The following is a 22,849-nucleotide window of genomic DNA, read 5'->3' as shown; positions in this document are numbered from 1 at the left end:
GTCTTTGGACTATGGGATTGCCCGGCGGCCTGACACAGAGGACGGGGGGGGGGGGGGGGGAACGTGCAGACTCCGCAGTGACCCGAGGCCGGAATCAAACCCGGGACCCTGTGAGGCAGCAGTGCTAACCACCTCCCAGTGGGAGAAATAGTCACACCGAGACACCAGAGAAGCTGGGATTGCCCCTCGATCAGAGATAACGTTCGCGCTGTCCACAAACCCCAGCCCCTGGGGAGCTTTACCCCCCCCCCCATTCCAATTCGCTCAAAGATCATTTGGCGAGGTGCTGCCTCGATTTTCAAGGGCAGTCACTGCTCGAACCAAGCTCTTTCATCGATGCGGAAGCGATCCAGAGTCGGGAAGCACTGAGCATCGGTAAGAAGGTATTTCCCGATGCTTGCCGGTCCTGTCGACAACACCCTCCATCATCGAGGCGGCTGATACCAGCGACATTGGCTCGGTCCTGGATGAGCGACCCAGGCAGCTGAAGGCCCCATTCGGAGATTAAACAGGCCAGACTCCAGCTTCCAATTACAAATTTATTTTATTCTTACAACTTCCGCACAAAAAATTTCGAAAGAGTTATTTGATTTTGTCTTTCATTACACAAATAGGACCCAGACACACGCCAACAATTAACGCACTCACGCAACGGGCACCCCCTCAGCGAAGAAGAAAAGTTGAGGGACACACAATGACAGCTGGGAAAAAGAATTTGAAATGTCGGGAGGCCCCCAATGGTGCATTTTAAAAACAAATAAAGCAGGTCTTCGCAGTGTGCCCCACTCAGTGCAACCAGTTGCGAATGTCTAACCCAGATTTACATCTAATTTACATCAACTGTGGGCTGAACCGGGATCTCTGATCAATCAAGTCTCAAATCAGCCCAGAGTCTCGAAGGTGAGACGCAGAGACTAAAGAAACCCAACCAAATTCACCCACCGCCGATTCTCATTACAGCAAGAATTTGAGGGAGAACAGAACAGAGGGCTCCGATGGGATGAGAAAATGGAGCTGCATTCGGAACGCGGAGTGTACTCAGACTGCGTACATAATCAATGTTTATTGATGAGTTGGGGGGAGGAGGGGGGGGTGCAGGTTGTAGCTTGAGGGTGGGGGCAAGTCAGGCCTCGAAGGTCAGATCTCAAGAGGCAGTCCAGGTCAGCCCTGTCTAAACTCATCCTAAATTAAGGAGTGGGTGCAAACCAACTTTTAGGTAGGAAAAACTGGAATGAATTCGACCCCCCCCCCACCCCAGGAGATAAAAAAAACCTCTGCCAGTGCCTGCAGATATTGTCCAGCAGCCATGGGGAGGGGACTGTGAAACTTCCATTGTTCCAGGTCCAAACTGGCTGTAGGGGCTGCTGGGGAATGATTCAGATATTATTTCAGCAGATATGACAGCAACAGTATATCCAAATTCAAGAGCAGGCACAGTGCATAATAGATAGCTGGTTTCAGAGTACTGGAGAGAGAGGCCAATCCCAAACCCCTCGGTTACTGGGAGGAGAGGTCCCAAACCCCTCGGTTACTGGGAGGAGGGGTCCCAGCCACTCCCAAACCCCTCGGTTACTGGGAGAACAGCTCCCAGCCACTCCCAAACCCCTCGGTTACTGGGAGGAGAGGTCCCAGCCATTCCCAAACCCCTCGGTTACTGGGAGAACAGCTCCCAGCCACTCCCAACCCCCTCGGTTACTGAGAGGAGAGGTCCCAGCCATTCCCAACCCCCTCGGTTACTGGGAGGAGAGGTCCCAGCCACTCCCAACCCCCTCGGTTACTGAGAGGAGAGGTCCCAGCCAATCCCAAACCCCTCGGTTACTGGGAGGAGAGGTCCCAAACCCTTCGGTTACTGGGAGGAGAGGTCCCAGCCAATCCCAAACCCTTCGGTTACTGGGAGGAGAGGTCCCAGCCAATCCCAAACCCCTCGGTTACTGGGAGGAGAGGTCCCAAACCCCTCGGTTACTGGGAGGAGAGGTCCCAGCCATTCCCAAACCCCTCGGTTACTGGGAGGAGAGGTCCCAGCCATTCCCAAACCCCTCGGTTACTGGGAGGAGAGGTCGCAGCCATTCCCAAACCCCTCGGTTACTGGGAGGAGAGGTCCCAGCCAATCCCAAACCCCTCGGTTACTGGGAGGAGAGGTCCCAGCCACTCCCAAACCCCTCGGTTACTGGGAGGAGAGGTCCCAGCCACTCCCAACCTCCTCGGTTACTGGGAGGAGAGGTCCCAACCTCCTCGGTTACTGAGAGGAGAGGTCCCAGCCACTCCCAAACCCCTCGGTTACTGGGAGGAGAGGTCCCAGCCAATCCCAAACCCCTCAGTTACTGGGAGGAGGTCCCAGCCACTCCCAAACCCCTCGGTTACTGAGAGGAGAGGTCCCAGCCAATCCCAAACCCCTCAGTTACTGGGAGGAGGTCCCAGCCACTCCCAACCCCCTCGGTTACTGAGGAGAGGTCCCAGCCACTCCCAACCCCCTCGGTTACTGGGAGGAGAGGTCCCAGCCACTCCCAACCTCCTCGGTTACGGAGAGGAGAGGTCCCAGCCACTCCCAACCCCCTCGGTTACTGGGAGGAGAGGTCCCAACCTCCTCGGTTACTGAGAGGAGAGGTCCCAGCCACTCCCAAACCCCTCGGTTACTGGGAGGAGAGGTCGCAGCCATTCCCAAACCCCTCGGTTACTGGGAGGAGAGGTCCCAGCCAATCCCAAACCCCTCGGTTACTGAGAGGAGAGGTCCCAGCCACTCCCAACCCCCTCGGTTACTGGGAGGAGAGGTCCCAGCCACTCCCAACCTCCTCGGTTACTGAGAGGACCGGTCCCAGCCAATCCCAAACCCCTCGGTTACTGGGAGGAGAGGTCCCAACCCCCTCGGTTACTGGGAGGAGAGGTCCCAGCCATTCCCAACCCCCTCGGTTACTGGGAGGAGAGGTCCCAGCCACTCCCAACCTCCTCGGTTACTGGGAGGAGAGGTCCCAGCCACTTCCAACCTCCTCGGTTACTGAGAGGACCGGTCCCAGCCAATCCCAAACCCCTCGGTTACTGGGAGGAGAGGTCCCAACCCCCTCGGTTACTGGGAGGAGAGGTCCCAGCCATTCCCAACCCCCTCGGTTACTGGGAGGAGAGGTCCAGCCAATCCCAAACCGGCAGGGCCAGTTAGAGATGCAGGGCCGAACTGGCTGCCCAGAGCTCTGTCTGAGAAGCGACCAGTTTCACATCCCAGCCAGTAACTGAGAAACAAGCCCCCCCCCAACTCTCTGCAACATTGCTCCATTCAATCACAAACTCACACCTGCAAAACAAGAGGAACTGGCTCAAAACATCACCCAATTTTGGAACAAAAAAAATAATAAATCTCACACGGTTGTCCCCCTTTCTTGGGAAGAGGCCTGTGGAGAAACAATCAAGAGTTCGGGGTCCCCGCCTCCTGATGCAGGGCCCGTCTTGACAACAGGTCCCGCTCGCAGAGGTCAGCAACTCTAACCACGGGCCCGACGACTGGCTGCAAACGCGACAAATTAAAACGCAACCCTCGGTTCAAATGTGTGAAGCACCGAGTTTAATACAAAGTAACGCGATTCGCAGATTGACACCCCGCCCCTCCCAGACAGCAGCAGACCCCACCCCACCCCTCACAGACACACACACGGGCCAATGGCACACACACACACGCGCGCTGCTTTGCCGGCGGCACCATCACTCGATGAGTTTCTTGGCTTTGAAGAAACGCCGCAGGTAAAAGACTTGCCAGGTCGCCAGGCCAACGAGACAGCACATGGAAAAGATGCTGAAGTACAGGACTCGGGCGCTGGTGGACTCTGCAGAGAGAGAGAGAGAGAGAGAGATGAACATGTCAAACAATTTTGTCAGAGTGGATTTAACGTGAAGCGACTTTCTTTAGCCTCGCCGACTCGGGCAGAGTTCAGAGGTCACCGTTGCTCAGAGGTTGGCTCTCGGTTCACGCCCGGACTCTCTCTCTGGAGCCGCAGGGCATCAGCCCGCCCGCCATTAACGAAGAACGAAACCCTTCCTGAACAGGGCAACCCAACCAACCTCCCCCTTCGCGCCCCCCATTTTCCCAAATATCCGCTCCACTACTGTACCCGTTGTCACGAAAGGCCCCAAAGAGAGACCCGAAATCTCAGGACTCCGTATCCCCCCCCCCCCACAACGCCCACCAGACATCGCTTCCCGAGGGAACCTGCTGAACATGTGCGCGCGTTCCCTTATCCCACGGGTCGAAGTCAGAACGGAAAGACAGGCGCACACACACACACAGCCCCGAACTCCCTCTGCAGGGCCCACCTCCACGAGCAGGACAGCCCAAAGTGTTCTAAACAGCCCTGCATCGATCCGTTTTGGTGCCTCTCCGTCGGGGGGGGGGGGGGGGGGGGGGCGCTCAAGCTTCGGCCTGTAAACCCACCTCCAAACTCAAGAGACACGCGGACATCCCCAGTGCCGGAGGGATTGCCGCACTGGCACACAGGTGCCCTCTCTCAGATCGAGGTACCGTCTGCCCTCTCAGTTTGGGGCTGGGCGGGGGGCACTATCTCAAAGAACGTGAGGGGCCAGCAGGTTTGGCAGCATCTCTGGACAGACAGCTTAACGGCTCGGGACCGCACGGTTCATCCTCAGGGTATCTCAGAGATGCCTCTGGCATATTCCTGTGCACAAATCAGCAGACGCTGACAGTGCGACAGTACGTCTCTGGGCTTGTTTTGAAGCTAAATTAAAGAGATTGGGCACACTAGATGCTGTGACGGACACGATAGAAGAGTCCTTTGTAACAAATATATCCCAATCCCATTCACCATGCTTCCAGCGAAGTGGGGTTGGAGTATTCCATCCTCATGTACAAAGCACCTCCTGCATCTTTAACAGGACCACTGGGTACATGCATTTGGACGACAGCCTGATGCGAGTTAACCTGGAGGCTCAAAGGGGTAGATGACATTCATTCAGCCTCCCAAAGGCAGGTGAAAGCACACTGGCCAAGCTGGGGACATTCATACCATTGGTGTCCCTCATCTCCTCCTCTCTCTGCTTCATGTACGCAAAGTCATTGACGATCGATTCTGATAAATCTTCCAGTCGCCGTAGCTCCACCTCCAGAGGCTTCAGTTTCTCTGCTTTTGCGATCTAGACGCGGAGAGAGAGAGAGAGAGACACTGTCTGTTGAGTATATCAGAGGCTGACATCGGTTCTCACGCACAGTCCAAGCAGGGTAAGTGTTCACATATAGTGGCCAGCACTCTCACTGACAAAGGGCGAAAACATACCCACCCACCAACACACAAGAGGTCACGGTAACTGCAAATAGATATGGAGGGCCACAAGTGGACAGCGATTGAACTCTCTACCCCGGTGGAATTGCACAGATTTTAGGAGTATGTTTGGATTGTTAGACACAGGGTACAAAGAACAAAGAAAAGTACAGCACAGGAAAAGGCCCTTCGGCCCTCCAAGCCCGTGCCGACCATGCTGTCCGTCTAAACTAAAACCTTCTACACTTCCTGGGACCATATCCCTCTATTCCCAACCTATTCATGTATTTGTCAAGATGCCCCTTAAACGTCACTATCGTCCCTGCTTCCACCACCTCCTCCGCGAATTCCAGGCACACACTACCCTCTGTGTAAAAAAAACTTACCCTGTACATCTCCCCTCAACCTTGCCCCTTGCACCTTAAACCTATGCCCCCTAGTAATTGACCCCTCTACCCTGGGGAAAAGCCTCTGACTATCCACTCTGTCTATGCCCCTCATAATTTTGTAAACCTCAATCAGGTCGCCCCTCAACCTCCGTCGTTCCAGTGAGAATAAAACGAGTTTATTCAACCACTCCTCATAGCCAATGCCCTCCAGACCAGGCAACATCCTGGTAAATCTAGAATCGAGTGGGTCACGGCATGTTTGGATTGTTAGAACATCGAACAGTACAGCACAGAACAGGCCCTTCGGCCCTCGATGTTGTGCCGAGCATTGTCCGAAACCAAGATCAAGCTATCCCACTCCCTGTCATTCTGGTGTGCTCCATGTGCCTATCCAATAACCGCTTGAAAGTTCCTAAAGTGTCCGACTCCACAATCACAGCAGGCAGTCCATTCCACAACCTAACCACTCTCTGAGTAATGAACCTACCTCGGACATCCCTTCTATATCTCCCACCCCGAACCTTATAGTTATGCCCCCTTTTAACAGCTACATCCACCCGAGGAAAACGTCGCTGAACGTCCACTCTATCTATCCCCCTCATCATCTTATAAACCTCTATTAAGTCGCCTCTCATCCTCCTCCGCTCCAATGAGAAAAGCCCTAGCTCCCTCAACCTTTCCTCATGAGACCTACCCTCCAATCCAGGCAGCATCCTGGTAAATCTCCTTTGCACCCTTTCCCGTAACAGCCGCCGGAATGTGGCGACTAGGGGCTTTTCACAGTAACTTCATTTGAAGCCTACTCGTGACAATAAGCGATTTTCACTTTCACTTTCCAATGCTTCCACGTCCTTCCTGTAGTGAGGTGACCAGAACTGCACACAATACTCCAAATGTGGTCTCACCAGGGTCACGTACAGTTGCAGCATAACCCCCGTGGCTCTTAAACTCAAGCCCCCTGTTAATAAACACTAACACACTATAGGCCTTCTTCACGGCTCTATCCACTTGGGTGGCAACCTTCAGAGATCTGTGGACATGAACCCCAAGATCTCTCTGTTCCTCCACATTCCTCAGAACCCTACCGTTGACCCTGTAATACGCATTCAAATTTTTTCTACCGAAATGAATCACCTCGCACTTATCAGGGTTAAACTCCATCTGCCATTTTTCGGCCCAGCTCTGCATCCTATCAATGTCTCTTTGCAGCCGACAACAGCCCTCCACCTCATCCACTACTCCACCAATCTTGGTGTCATCAGCAAGTTTACTGACCCACCCTTCAGCCCCCTCCTCCAAGTCATTGATTAAAAATCACAAATAGCAGAGGATCCAGCACTGATCCCTGTGGTACACCGTTGGTAATGGTCTCCAGTCTGAAAATTTTCCATCCAGCACCACCCTCTGTCTTCTATGAGATAGCCAGTTACTTATCCAATTGGCCAAATTTCCCTCCATCCCACACCTCCTTACTTTCTTCATGAGCTGACCATGGGGAACCTTATCAAACGCCTTACTAAAATCCATGTATACGACATCAACTGCTCTACCTCATCGACACACTTAGTTACCTCCTCAAAGAATTCAATCAAATTTGTGAGGCAAGACTTACCCTTCACGAATCCGTGTTGACTATCCCGGATTAAGCTGAATCTTTCCAAATGGTCATAAATCCTATCCTTCAGGACCTTTTCCATTAACTTACCGACCACCGAAGTAAGACTAACCGGCCTATAATTACCAGAGTCATTCCTATTCCCTTTCTTGAACAGAGGAACAACATCAGCCACTCTCCAGTCCTCTGGCACTATCCCCGTGGACAGTGAGGACCCAACGATCAAAGCCAAAGGCTCAGCAATCTCATCCCTTGTCTCCCAAAGAATCCTTGGATATATCCCATCTGGCCCAGGGGACTTGTCGACCCCAAGGTTTTTCAAAATTGCAAATACATCCTTCCTCAGAACATCTACCTCCTCCAGCCTACCCGTCTGTATCACACTCTCATCCTCAAAAACATGGCCCCTTTCCTTGGTGAACACTGAAGAAAAGTATTCATTCAACACCTCTCCTATTTCTTCTGACTCCATGCACAAGTTCCCACTACTGTCCTTGACCGGCCCTAACCTCACCCTGGTCATTCTTTTATTTCTCACATAAGAGTAAAAAGCCTTGGGGTTTTCCTTGATCCGACCCGCCAAGGACTTCTCATGTCCCCTCCTAGCTCTCCTAAGCCCTTTATTTTTTAGCTCATTCCTTGCTACCTTGTAACCCTCAAGCGACCCAACTGAACCTTGTTTTCTCATCCTTACATACGCTTCATTTTTCCTCTTGACAATACATTCAACCTCTTTTGTGAACCATGATTCCTGCCTGATCGGGACATACCTATCAAGGATACGCAGTATTAGTTCCTTGAACAAGCTCCACTTTTCATTTGTGCCTGTCCCTGACAGGTTCTGTTGCTATCATATGCTCCCTAATTCTTGCCTAATCGCATCATAATTAGGTTAGGTGGATTGGCCGTGATAAATTGCACTTCGTGTCCAAAATTGCCCTTAGTGTTGGGTGGGGTTACTGGGTTATAGGGATAGGGCGGAGGTGTTGACCTTGGGTAGGGTGCTCTTTCCAAGAGCCGGTGCAGACTCGATGGGCCGAATGGCCTCCTTCTGCACTTTAAATTCTATGAATTACCCCAATTATAAACCTTGCCCTGCCATATGACCCTATCCCGCTCCATTGCAATAGTGAAAGATAGTGGTCACTATCTCCAAAGTGCTCTCCCACAAACAAGTCTAACACTTGGCCTGGTTCATCACCCAGTACCAAATCCAATGTGGCCCCCCACCTCTGCACACACTGTACAAAAACTGTCCCATCCAAACTGTTCGACCTATAGAGGTTCCAATCAATATTTGGAAAGTTAAAGTCACCCACGACAACTACCCCAAGACCTCCACACCTATCCATAATCTGTTTTGCAATTTCTTCCTCCACATCTCTATTCCTATTTGGGGACCTATGGAAAACTACTAACAATGTGACTGCTCCTTTCCTATTTCTAACTTCGGCCCATATTACCTCAGTAGGCAGATCCTCTTCGAACTGCCTTTCTGCAGCTGTTAAACTATCCTTGATTAACAATTACCACCTTCCCTACTCTTACTGGGCAGCACGGTAGCATTGTGGATAGCACAAATGCTTCACAGCTCCAGGGTCCCAGGTTCGAATCCCGGCTTGGGTCACTGTCTGTGCGGAGTCTGCACGCTCTCCCCGTGTTTAAACCCCACCCCGAAGAGCTGTAGCAAATTTCCCTCCCAGGATATTGGTTCCCCTCTGGTTCAGGTGCAAACCGTCCTGTCTGTACAGGTCCCAGAATGTGCTCCAATTATCCACGTAACTGAAACCCTCCCTCCTAACCATCCCGACGGCCACGTGTTTATCTGCACTCTCTCCCTGTTCCTCAACTAGCTAGCACGTGGCACCGGCAACAAACCAGAGATGACGACATGGTTTGTCCCGGCTCTCAGCTTCCACCCTAGCTCCCTAAATTCCTGTTTTAAATCCCCGTCCCTTCCCTTACCTATGTCGTTGGTACCGATGTGTACCATGACTTGTGACTGTTCCCCCCCCCCCCCCCCGGATTCTGAAAACACGGTGCGAGACTTCATGGACCTTGGCACCTGGGAGGCAACATACCATTCGTGAGTCTCTTTCGCTGCCACAGAACCGTCTATCTGTCCCTCTAACTATCGAGTCCCCAATAACTATTGCTCTCCTTCCTCTCCCTCCGTCCCTTCTGAGCCACAGGAATGGACTCAGTGCCGGAGATCCGTTCACCGTGGCTTACCCCTGGTAGGTCGTCCCCCTCAACAGTATCCAAAGCTTGTTACTGAGGGGAACGACCACAGAGGATCCCTGCACTGACTGCTTCCTCCCAGCCCCTCTCACCGTCACCCATCTATCTTGATTCTTCGGAGTAACTACATCCCTGAAGCTATTATCTATGACCACCTCTGCCTCCCGAATGATCCGAAGTTCATCCACAGGTTATAGTGGGTCACTGCATGTTTGGATTGCTGACCACAGGGTATAGTGGGTCATGGCTTAGACATAGACATAGAATTTACAGTGCAGAAGGAAGCCATTCAGCCCATCGAGTCTGCACCGGCTCTTGGAAAGAGCACCCTACCCAAGCCCATACCTCCACCCTATCCCCATAACCCAGTAACCCCACCCAACACGAAGGGCAATTTAGCACGGCCAATCCACCTAACCTGCACATCTTTGGACTGTGGGAGGAAACCGGAGCACCCGGAGGAAACCCACGCACACACGGGGAGGATGTGCAGACTCCACACAGACAGTGACCCAAGCCGGAATCGAACCTGGAGATGTGAAGCAGTTGTGCTAACCACTATGCTACCGGCTAGTTTTCAGTATGATTGTGGGCAGAGACGGGGGATCGAATCGTCCCATTTTTGGGTTGTAAATTCAGTGGTAAAGGATTTTTAGTTTATTGTCACATGTACCGAGCTACAGTGAAAAGTATTTTTCCGCAAGCAGCTCCACAGATCATTAAGTACATGAAAAGAAAGTACCTATTAGGGCAAGGAATATGCAAAACGGGAACTCACATCTTCGTAGTTCTTGGCTTCGACTCCATGTTTCGTGTTGAGGACAATCAGCTGATCAGGAACTCTGAAATGGCCTGAGAGCAAAGAACGACATGGTGTTGAGAGCTCCCTTCCTGATTCAGAGCAGGAATCACCACCCCAAGCTCACAATCTACCCCATCTGTGACACTGAACCCACAATAACCCCCCCCCCACAATATCTCACACCGTCCCCCGAGCCCACAATACCCCACACTGTCCTCCAGCCCATAATATCCCACACCGTCCCTGAGCCCACAATACCCCACACCGTGCCCACAATATCCCACACTGCCCCCGAGCCCACAATATCTCACACCGTGCCCGAGCCCACAATGTCCCATACCGTCCCCGTGCCCACAATATCCCACACCATCCCCGAGCCCACAATACCCCACACTGTCCCCGTGCCCACAATATCCCACACTGTCCCCCAGCCCACAATACCCCACACCGTCCCCGTGCCCACAATATCCCACACCGTCCCCGAGCCCACAATATCCCACACTGCCGCCCCGAGCCGACAATATCCCACACTGCCCCCCCGAGCCCACAACATCCCACACTGCCCCCCCGTGCCCACAATATCGCACACCGTCCCCCAGTCCACAATATCCCACACCGTCCCCCAGCCCACAATACCCCACACCGTCCCCCAGCCCACAATATCCCACACCGTCCCCGTGCCACAATATCCCACACCGTCCCCGTGCCCACAATATCCCACACTGTCCCCGAACCCACAATACCCCACACTGTCCCCGTGCCCACAATACCCCACACTGTCCCCCAGCCCACAATACCCCACACTGTCCCCGAGCCCACAATATCCCACACTGTCCCCCAGCCCACAATACCCCACACTGTCCCCCAGCCCACAATATCCCACACCGTCCCCCAGCCCACAATACCCCACACTGTCCCCCAGCCCACAATACCCCACACTGTCCCCGAGCCCACAATACCCCACACTGTCCCCGAGCCCACAATACCCCACACTGTCCCCGAGCCCACAATACCCCACACTGTCCCCGTGCCCACAATATCCCACACTGTCCCCCAGCCCACAATACCCCACACCGTCCCCGTGCCCACAATATCCCACACCGTCCCCGTGCCCACAATATCCCACACCGTCCCCCAGCCCACAATACCCCACACCGTCCCCGAGCCCACAATACCCCACACCGTCCCCGAGCCCACAATATCCCACACTGTCCCCCAGCCCACAATATCCCACACTGCCCCCTGAGCCCACAATACCCCACACTTTCCCCCAGCCCACAATACCCCACACTGCCCCCCCGAGCCCACAATACCCCACACTGCCCCCCCGAGCCCACACTGCCCCCCCGTGCCCACACTGCCCCCCCGTGCCCACAATATCCCACACTGCCCCCCCGAGCCCACAATACCCCACACTGCCGCCCCGAGCCGACAATATCCCACACTGCCCCCCCGAGCCCACAACATCCCACACTGCCCCCCCGTGCCCACAATATCCCACACCGTCCCCCAGTCCACAATATCCCACACCGTCCCCCAGCCCACAATACCCCACACCGTCCCCCAGCCCACAATATCCCACACCGTCCCCGTGCCCACAATATCCCACACCGTCCCCGTGCCCACAATATCCCACACTGTCCCCGAACCCACAATACCCCACACTGCCCCCCGTGCCCACAATACCCCACACTGTCCCCCAGCCCACAATACCCCACACTGTCCCCGAGCCCACAATATCCCACACTGTCCCCCAGCCCACAATACCCCACACTGTCCCCCAGCCCACAATATCCCACACCGTCCCCCAGCCCACAATACCCCACACTGTCCCCCAGCCCACAATACCCCACACTGTCCCCGAGCCCACAATACCCCACACTGTCCCCGAGCCCACAATACCCCACACTGTCCCCGAGCCCACAATACCCCACACTGTCCCCGTGCCCACAATATCCCACACTGTCCCCCAGCCCACAATACCCCACACCGTCCCCGTGCCCACAATATCCCACACCGTCCCCGTGCCCACAATATCCCACACCGTCCCCCAGCCCACAATACCCCACACCGTCCCCGAGCCCACAATACCCCACACCGTCCCCGAGCCCACAATATCCCACACTGTCCCCCAGCCCACAATATCCCACACTGCCCCCCTGAGCCCACAATACCCCACACTTTCCCCCAGCCCACAATACCCCACACTGCCCCCCCGAGCCCACAATACCCCACACTGCCCCCCCGAGCCCACACTGCCCCCCCGTGCCCACACTGCCCCCCCGTGCCCACAATATCCCACACTGCCCCCCCGAGCCCACAATACCCCACACTGCCCCCCGGCCCACAATATCCCACACCGTCCCCCCAGCCCACAATACCCCACACTGTCCCCCAACCCACAATATCCCACACCGTCCCCGAGCCCACAATGTCCCACACTGTCCCCCAGCCCACAATATCCCACACCGTCCCCGAGCCCACAATATCCCACACCGTCCCCGTGCCCACAATATCCCACACCGTCCCCCAGCCCACAATACCCCACACCGTCCCCGAGCCCACAATATCCCACACCGTCCCCGTGCCCACAATATCCCACACCGTCCCCCAGCCCACAATACCCCACACTGCCCCCCAGCCCACAATACCCCACACCGTCCCCGTGCCCACAATACCCCACACCGTCCCCGAGCCCACAATACCCCACACTGCCCCCCCGAGCCCACAATATCTCACACCGTCCCCGTGCCCACAATATCCCACACCGTCCCCGTGCCCACAATATCCCACACTGTCCCCAGCCCACAATATCCCACACTGTCCCCGAGCCCACAATATCCCACACTGTCCCCGTGCCCACAATATCCCACACCGTCCCCGAGCCCACAATACCCCACACCGTCCCCGAGCCCACAATGTCCCACACCGTCCCCGAGCCCACAATATCCCACACTGCCCCCCCGAGCCCACAATACCCCACACTGCCCCCGAGCCCACAATATCCCACACTGTCCCCGAGCCCACAATATCCCACACTGCCCCCGAGCCCACAATACCCCACACTGTCCCCCAGCCCCACAATATCCCACACCGTCCCCGTGCCCACAATACCCCACACTGCCCCCCCAGCCCACAATATCCCACACTGCCCCCCCGAGCCCACAATACCCCACACCGTCCCCGAGCCCACAATACCCACACTGCCCCCCCGAGCCCACAATATCTCACACCGTCCCCGTGCCCACAATATCCCACACTGTCCCCGAGCGCACAATATCCCACACTGTCCCCGAGCCCACAATATCCCACACTGTCCCCGTGCCCACAATATCCCACACCGTCCCCGAGCCCACAATGCCCCACACCGTCCCCGAGCCCACAATGTCCCACACCGTCCCCGAGCCCACAATGTCCCACACCGTCCCCCAGCCCACAATATCCCACACTGCCCCCCCGAGCCCACAATACCCCACACTGTCCCCAACCCACAATACCCCACACTGCCCCCCGAGCCCACAATACCCCACACTGCCCCCCCGTGCCCACAATATCCCACACTGTCCCCGAGCCCACAATATCCCACACTGTCCCCGTGCCCACAATATCCCACACCGTCCCCGTGCCCACAATACCCCAAACTGTCCCCCAGCCCACAATACCCCACACTGTCCCCGTGCCCACAATATCCCACACCGTCCCCGAGCCCACAATACCCCACACCGTCCCCGAGCCCACAATGTCCCACACCGTCCCCGAGCCCACAATGTCCCACACCGTCCCCCAGCCCACAATATCCCACACTGCCCCCCCGAGCCCACAATACCCCACACTGTCCCCCAACCCACAATACCCCACACTGCCCCCCGAGCCCACAATACCCCACACTGCCCCCCCGTGCCCACAATATCCCACACTGTCCCCGAGCCCACAATATCCCACACTGTCCCCGAGCCCACAATATCCCACACTGCCCCCCAGCCCACAATATCCCACACTGCCCCCGAGCCCACAATGTCCCACACCGTCCCCGAGCCCACAATATCCCACACCGTCCCCGTGCCCACAATATCCCACACCGTCCCCCAGCCCACAATACCCCACTGTCCCCGTGCCCATAATATCCCACACTGTCCCCGTGCCCACAATATCCCACACTGTCCCCGAGCCCACAATATCCCACACCGTCCCCCAACCCACAATACCCCACACTGTCCCCGAGCCCACAATATCCCACACTGTCCCCGAGCCCACAATACCCCACACTGTCCCCGAGCCCACAATACCCCACACTGTCCCCGAGCCCACAATATCCCACACCGTCCCCGAGCCCACAATACCCCACAGTGCCCCCCCGAGCCCACAATACCCCACACCGTCCCCGAGCCCACAATACCCCACACTGTCCCCGAGCCCACAATACCCCACACTGCCCCCGAGCCCACAATATCCCACACTGTCCCCGAGCCCACAATATCCCACACTGTCCCCGAGCCCACAATATCCCACACTGCCCCCCCGAGCCGACAATATCCCACACTGCCCCCCCGAGCCCACAACATCCCACACTGCCCCCCCGTGCCCACAATATCCCACACCGTCCCCCAGCCCACAATATCCCACACCGTCCCCCAGCCCACAATATCCCACACCGTCCCCCAGCCCACAATATCCCACACCGTCCCCCAGCCCACAATACCCCACACTGTCCCCGAGCCCACAATATCCCACACTGTCCCCCAGCCCACAATATCCCACACTGTCCCCGAGCCCACAATATCCCACACCGTCCCGTGCCCACAATATCCCATACTGTCCCCGAGCCCACAATACCCCACACTGTCCCCCAGCCCACAATATCCCACACCGTCCCCCAGCCCACAATACCCCACACTGTCCCCCAGCCCACAATATCCCACACCGTGCCCGAGCCCACAATATCCCACACCGTCCCCGTGCCCACAATACCCCACACCGTCCCCGAGCCCACTATATCCCACACCGTCCCCCAACCCACAATACCCCACACTGTCCCCGAGCCCACAATATCCCACACTGCCCCCCTGAGCCCACAATACCCCACACTGTCCCCGAGCCCACAATATCCCACACTGCCCCCCTGAGCCCACAATACCCCACACTGTCCCCCAGCCCACAATATCCCACACTGCCCCCCCCCCCGAGCCCACAATACCCCACACTGCCCCCCCGAGCCCACAATACCCCACACTGCCCCCCCGAGCCCACAATACCCCACACTGCCCCCCCGTGCCCACAATATCCCACACTGCCCCACCGAGCCCACAATACCCCACACTGCCCCCCGGCCCACAATATCCCACACCGTCCCCGTGCCCACAATACCCCACACCGTCCCCAAGCCCAGAACTCCCTCCCCAGACACCGAGCCCACAACGCCCTCCCTCCCCAGACACCAAGGCCACAATATCCCCCTCCCCAGACACCGAGGCCACAATATCCCCCTCCCCAGACACCGAGGCCACAATATCCCCCTCCCCAGACACCGAGCCCACACCATCCCCCTCCCCAGGGTTCATTTTCGGCCTCTCTCCTGCAAGTCCCTCCTTGGATTCTGCTGCCTATTAACTTGCTGCACTCCCTGCGCTAATTCCATACTCACAATCACAGAATCACACAGCGCAGAAGAGGTCCCTTCGGCCCATCGAGTCTGCACTGGCACCTGACCTGCCTACCTCATCCCATTGCCAGCACTCGGCCCAGGGCCTTGAATGTTACGACGTGCCAATTGCTCATCCAGGGACTTGCTAAAGGATGTGAGGCAACCCCGACCCCCCCCCCCCCCCCCCCCCACCCCCCCCCCCCCCACCTCACCTGCGGGGAGCCGGCTCTCGAAGCAGATCTCAAACATGTCGTAGTCGTCAGTGGTGAAGGCGAATTTGCCCTTGTTGGCCTCCTCCTTGGAGTACAGGATGTGGCCCGAGGAGTCCGTCACCTGGCGGGAGAGACAGAGGGATTGAGACGGAGACGCCCAGTCACTGCCCTGCCTGGAGCGCAGAGGAACCTTCACTACCGACGATGGTGGCCAGACCCCCCAAAGTCAGTCCAGCTGCAGCAGCACTTTGAGCTCGGGTATCGCCGGGGCCATTTCTAACTGCTGGGCAGCAAAGAACTGGAAACAAGTAGATCTCCACCCTTGGCTCTGACCAGCGTAAGAAGGCACTTAGACACGTCGCCCAGAACGAGATCCATTAACCGCAGCCACCACTTATTCACAGCCGCTCCTCGAGCCCAACAATAAACCAGCTCAGAAATAAGTAATGAAAGCAACTGACTGCGCATGCTGGAATCCCAAACAAATCCAGAAAATACAGGACAATCTCTGCAGGTCCGGCAGCATCTGTAGAGAGAGAAGTGAACTAAGGAATGCTCGCTGTCAACACTAAGTTATGCTCAGTGATTAACACCAATTCCTGGTTCAATTCCTCCTCCTTCAGTACCAATGGCTCCAGGGCATCGTTCTCTCTACCACAGTAACCTCTCTCTGAGCCACACAGATAGAGGTCTGTCCGTCTCTGTATCAATCTCTCCCCCCGGATCTCTCTCTCACCCCCTCCCCCGGATCTCTCTCTCCCCCCTCCCCCGGGTCTCTCTTCCCCCCCCCCCCCCCCCTCCCCCGGGCCTCTCTCTCTCTCTCCCCCTCCCCCGGGTCTCTCTCTCTCTCTCCCCCCCTCCCCCGGGTCTCTCTCTCTCTCTCCCCCTCCCCCCCACCCCCGGGGTCTCTCCCCCCCCCCCCCCCCCCCCCCCGGGGTCTCTCTCCTCCCCCCCCCCCCACCCCCGGGGTCTCTCTCCTCTCCCCCCCCCCCAACCCCACCCCCGGGGTCTCTCTCCTCTCCCCCCCCCCCAACCCCACCCCCGGGTCTCACTCTCTCCCCCCCCACCCCGGGGTCTCTCTCTCTCCCCCCCCACCCTGGGTCTCTCTCCTCTCCCCCCCAACCCCGGGGTCTCTCTCTCCCCCCGGGTCTCTCTCTCTCTCTCTCTCCCCCACCCCCAGGTCTCTCTCTCCTCCCCCCCCACCCCCAGGGTCTCTCTCTTCCCCCCCCCCCCGGGGTCTCTCTCCTCTCCCCCCCCCCGGGTCTGTCTCTCCTCCCCCTCCCACCCCGGGGTCTCTCTCTCTCCTCCCCCCTCCCACCCCCAGGGTCTCTCTCTCTTCCTTCCCCCCTCCCCCGGGGTCTCTCTCGCCTCCCCCCCCCAACCCCCGGGGTCTCTCTCTCCTCCCCCCCCCCCCCGGGTCTCTCTCTCCTCCTCCCCCCCCCCCACCCCCGGGGTCTCCTCTCCCCCCCCCCCCCCCCCCCCCGGGTCTCTCTCTCCTCCCCCCCCCCCCCCACCCCCCGGGGTCTCTCTCTCCCCCCCACCCCACCCCCGGGGTCCTCCTCTCTCCCTCCCCCCCCCCGGGGTCTCTCTCCTCTCCCCCCCCTCCCCCACCCCCCACCCCCGGGGTCTCTCTCCTCTCCCCCCCCACCCCCGTGGTCCTCTCTCTCCTCCCCCCCCCCCACCCCCCGGTCTCTCTCTCCTCTCCCCCCCCCCCCACCCCCGGGGTCTCTCTCTCCCCCCCCACCCCACCCCCGGGTCTCTCTCTCTCCTCCCCCCCCCCCCCCCCCCCGTGGTCTCTCTCCTCTCTCCCCCCCCCCCAACCCCACCCCCGGGTCTCTCTCCTCTCTTCCTCCCCCCCCCCCCCCCCACCCACCCCCGGGTCCTCTCTCCTCTCTCCCCCCCCCCCCACCCCCGGGTCTCTCTCCTCTCTCCCCCCCCCCCCAACCCCACCCCCGGGGTCTCTCTCCATCCCCCACCCCACCCCCCGGGGTCTCTCTCTCTCCTCCCCCCCCCCCCCCCGGGGTCTCTCTCCTCTCCCCCCCCCCCCCCACCCCCGGGGTCTCTCTCCTCTCCCCCCCTCCCCCACCCCGGGTCTCTCTCCTCTCCCCCCCCACCCCCGGGGTCTCTCTCCTCTCTCCTCCCCCCCTCCAACCCCACCCCCGGGGTCTCTCTCCTCTCTCCTCCCCCCCTCCAACCCCACCCCCGGGGTCTCTCTCCTCTCCCCCCCCCCACCCCCGGGGTCTCTCTCCTCTCTCCCCCCCCCAACCCCACCCCCGGGGTCCTCTCTCCTCTCTCCCCCCCCCAACCCCACCCCCGGGTCTCTCTCCCCCCCCCCCCAGCCCCACCCCCGGGGTCTCTCTCCCCCCCCCCCCCAACCCCACCCCCGGGGTCTCTCTCCCCCCCCCCCAACCCCACCCCCGGGGTCTCTCTCCCCCCCAACCCCACCCCCGGGGTCTCTCTCCCCCCCAACCCCACCCCCGGGGTCTCTCTCTCCCCCCCCCCCCAACCCCACCCCCGGGTCTCTCTCTCCCCCCCCCCACCCCACCCCCGGGGTCTCCTCTCCCCCCCCCCCCCCCCAACCCCACCCCCGGGTCGCTCTCCCCCCCCCCCCCCCACCCCACCCCCGGGGTCTCTCTCCTCTCTCCCCCCCCCCCCCAACCCCACCCCCGGGTCTCTCTCCTCTCTCCCCCCCCCCCACCCCCGGGGTCTCTCTCCTCTCTCCTCCCCCCCCCAAACCCCACCCCCGGGGTCTCTCTCCTCTCGCCCCCCCCACCCCACCCCCGGGGTCTCTCTCCCCCCCCCGGGGTCTCTCCCCCCCCCCCCCCAACCCCACCCCCGGGGTCTCTCTCCCCCCCAACCCCACCCCCGGGGTCTCTCTCCCCCCCCCCCCAACCCCCCCCCGGGTCTCTCTCCTCTCCTCCCCCCCCCCCAACCCCACCCCGGGGTCTCTCTCCCCCCACCCCACCCCCGGGTCTCTCTCCTCTCCCCCCCTCCCACCCCCACCCCTCCCCCCCCCCCCCCCCCCCCCCCAACCCCCCCCCACCCCTCCCCCCCCCCCCCCAACCCCACCCCCGGTCTCTCTCCTCTCCCCCCCCCCCACCCCCACCCCGGGTCTCTCTCCCCCCCCCCACCCCACCCCCGGGTCTCTCTCCCCCCCCCCCCAACCCCACCCCGGGGTCTCTCCCCCCCCCCCCCCAACCCCACCCCCGGGGTCTCTCTCCCCCCCCCCCCCCCAACCCACCCCCGGGTCTCTCTCCCCCCCCCCCCCCCAACCCCACCCCCGGGGTCTCTCTCCCCCCCCCCCCCCCAACCCCCCCCCCGGGGTCTCTCTCCCCCCCCCCCCCCCCCCCCCCCGGGGTCTCTCTCCCCCCCCCCCCCCCCCCGGGGGTCTCTCTCCCCTCCCCCCCCCCCGGGGTCTCTCTCTCCTCTCCCTCCCCCCCCCCCCCCCCCACACCCCACCCCCGGGGTCTCTCTCCCCCCGGGGCCTCCCTCACCTTCAGGTCGGTTCTGCCCCCGGGCTGCTCGCTCAGTTCATACTCCCCGGTCACCAGGACGTCTTTGTGGATTTCCTCGCGCAGACATTTCCGGTTGTTGGCTGGCAGCTGGAAGGAGATGGCGGGGCACCGCGGGAGGAGGCTGAGGCCGGCCAGCAGCAGCGCAGAGAGCCAAACGGGGACCATTGCCGGCGCTGAGAGTCAGGCTGTCCGCAGCGCTGCGGCCTTCACTTCCGGCGGCGCGTCTACGTGGCGGCGTGCGGCTGGCTGACCGCCTTCTACTTCCGGGGCGTATGCGGCCTGCGCCGTCTCCCTATTCCCCCCCCCCCGGGTCCGGGATGTCCGGCCCGCGCTGCACTGTGGGAATTTGGAGGACTAGCACTGGGAGGATACCGTGCTGCACTGTGGGATTCTGGATGATTGGCAGTGGGAGGACACCGTGCTGCACTGTGGGATACTGGATGATTGGCAGTGGGAGACACCGTCCTGCACTGTGCGATACTGGATGATTGGCAGTGGGAGGACGCCTTGCATTGTGGATAGCACAATCGCTTCACAGCTCCAGGGTCCCAGGTTCGATTCCGGCTTGGGTCACTGTCTGTGCGGGGTCTGCAAGTTCTCCCCCCGTGTCTGCGTGGGTTTCCTCCGGGTGCTCCGGTTTCCTCCCACAGTCCAAAGATGTGCAGGTTAGGTTAGTGTCCAAAGTTGCCCTTAGTGTTGGGTGGGGTTAATGGGTTATGGGGATAGGGTGGGAGGTGTTGACCTTGGGTAGGGTGCTCTTTCCAAGAGCCGGTGCAGACTCGATGGGCCGAATGGCCTCCTTCTGCACTGTAAATTCTATAATACTGGATGATTGGCAGTGGGAGGACACCGTGCTGCACTGTGGGATACTGGATGATTGGCAGTGGGAGGACACCGTGCTGCACTGTGGGACATGGAGGATTGACACTTGGAGGCCACCGTGCTGCACTGGGATACTGGATGATTGGCAGTGGGTGGGCGCCATGCTGCACTGTGGGATACTGGATGATTGGCAGTGGGAGGACGCCGTGCTGCACTGTGGGATACTGGATGATTGGCAGTGGGTGGGCACCGTGCTGCACTGTGGGATACTGGATGATTGGCAGTGGGTGGGCGCCATGCTGCACTGTGGGATACTGGATGATTGGCAGTGGGAGTACACCGCGCTGCACTGTGAGACCCTGGAGGATTGACATTTGAAGTACACCGTGCTGCACTGGGATACTGGATGATTAGCAGTGGGTGGACACCGTGCTGCACTGTGGGATACTGGGTGATTGGCAGTGGGAGGATGCCGTGCTGCACTGGGATTCTGGATGATTGACACCTGGAGTATGCCATGCTGCACTGTGGGATATTGGATGATTGGCAGTGGGAGGACGCCTTGCACTGGGATATTGGATGGTTGGCAGTGAGAGGATGCCGTGCTGCACTGTGGGACACTGGATGATTGGCAGTGGGAGGACGCCCTGCTGCACTGTGGGATATTGGATGGTTGGCAGTGAGAGGACGCCGTGCTGCACTGTGGGACACTGGATGATTGGCAGTGGGTGGACACCGTGCTGCACTGTGGGATACTGGATGATTGGCAGTGAGAGTACGCCGTGCTGCACTGTGGGACCTTGGATGATTGGCTGTGGGAGGACACTGTGCTGCATTGTGGGATACTGGAGGATTGACATTTGAGTATACTGTGCTGCACTGTGGGATACTGGATGATTGGCAGTGGGAGGACGCCGTGCAGCACTGTGGGATACTGGATGATTGACACTTGGAGGCCACCGTGCTGCACTGTGGAATACTGGATGATTAGCAGTGGGAGGACACGTGCTGCACTGTGGGATACTGGATGATTGGCAGTGGGAGGACACGTGCTGCACTGTGGGATACTGGATGATTGGCAGTGAGAGGACACGTGCTGCACTGTGGGATACTGGATGATTGGCAGTGAGAGGATGCCGTGCTGCACAGTGAGATCCTGGAGGGTTGACATTTGAGTACACTGTGCTGCACTGTGGGATACTGGATGTTTGACAGTGGGAGGGCGCCGTGCTGCATTGTGGGATACTGGATGATTGACACTTGGAGTACAGTGTGCTGCACTGTGGGACCTTGGATGATTGGCCGTGGGAGGACGCCGTGCTGCACTGTGGGATACTGGATGATTGGCAGTGGGAGGACACTGTGCTGCACTGTGGGATACTGGATGATTGGCAGTGGGAGGACACTGTGCTGCACTGTGGGATACAGGATGATTGGCAGTGGGAGAACGCCGTGCTGCACTGTGGGATATTGGATGATTGGCAGTGGGAGTGCGCCCTGCTGCACTGTGGGATACTGGATGATTGGCAGTGGGAGTGCGCCCTGCTGCACTGTGGGATACTGGATGATTGGCAGTCGGAGGATGCCGTGCTGCACTGTGGGATACTGGATGATTGACACTTGGAGTACACTGTGCTGCACTGTGGGATACTGGATGATTGGCAGTGGGAGTGCGCCCTGCTGCACTGTGGGATACTGGATGATTGGCAGTGGGAGGACGCCGTGCTGCACTGTGGGACACTGGATGATTGGCAGTGGGAGTGCGCCCTGCTGCACTGTGGGATACTGGATGATTGGCAGTGGGAGGATGCCGTGCTGCACTGTGGGATACTGGATGATTGACACTTGGAGTACACTGTGCTGCACTGTGGGATACTGGATGATTGGCAGTGGGAGTGCGCCCTGCTGCACTGTGGGATACTGGATGATTGGCAGTGGGAGTGCGCCCTGCTGCACTGTGGGATACTGGATGATTGGCAGTGGGAGGACGCCGTGCTGCACTGTGGGACACTGGATGATTGGGAGTGCGCCCTGCTGCACTGTGGGATACTGGATGATTGGCAGTGGGAGGATGCCGTGCTGCACTGTGGGATACTGGATGATTGACACTTGGAGTACACTGTGCTGCACTGTGGGATACTGGATGATTGGCAGTGGGAGTGCGCCCTGCTGCACTGTGGGATACTGGATGATTGGCAGTGGGAGGACGCCGTGCTGCACTGAGACCCTGGAGGACTGTTTGATCGTGCAGCACTTCCACTTGGCGTTCCCTGCGATTTCGGCGCTTTATAATTGGGAAGGAGGAGTGACGATAATTGGGATAACTGTGATGCACTGAGGGATTGTGGGAACGTGGA

General features: G+C 59.0%; 1 protein-coding gene across 2 annotated transcripts; it reads right to left on the bottom strand.

Annotated features, from left to right (window-relative positions):
* Positions 1–525: 525 nt before the first annotated feature.
* tmed10 (transmembrane p24 trafficking protein 10) lies at positions 526–19,911 on the bottom strand. Of its 2 annotated transcripts, XR_005459111.1 has the most exons (6): positions 19,650–19,911; positions 16,156–16,276; positions 10,279–10,352; positions 5,004–5,130; positions 2,859–3,809; positions 526–2,786 (listed from the first exon to the last, which is right to left on the bottom strand). XR_005459111.1 is itself a non-coding variant. In XM_038787454.1 (5 exons), the coding sequence occupies exons 1-5, from the start codon at positions 19,833–19,835 to the stop codon at positions 3,688–3,690; spliced, it is 630 nt and encodes a 209-aa protein (XP_038643382.1). In that variant the 5' UTR covers positions 19,836–19,911; the 3' UTR covers positions 526–3,687. The 2 variants fall into 2 exon arrangements, 1 of the variants encoding a protein (XP_038643382.1); XM_038787454.1 differs by having other exon boundaries at positions 526–3,809.
* Between the last annotated feature and the right edge of the window lie 2,938 nt (positions 19,912–22,849).

The sequence above is a fragment of the Scyliorhinus canicula genome, chromosome 31 (genome assembly GCF_902713615.1).
Source record: "Scyliorhinus canicula chromosome 31, sScyCan1.1, whole genome shotgun sequence".
NCBI lineage: Eukaryota > Metazoa > Chordata > Chondrichthyes > Carcharhiniformes > Scyliorhinidae > Scyliorhinus > Scyliorhinus canicula.
The sequence above is the reverse complement of the archived record's forward strand: the minus strand, read 5'-3'. Positions and strand labels throughout refer to the sequence as shown.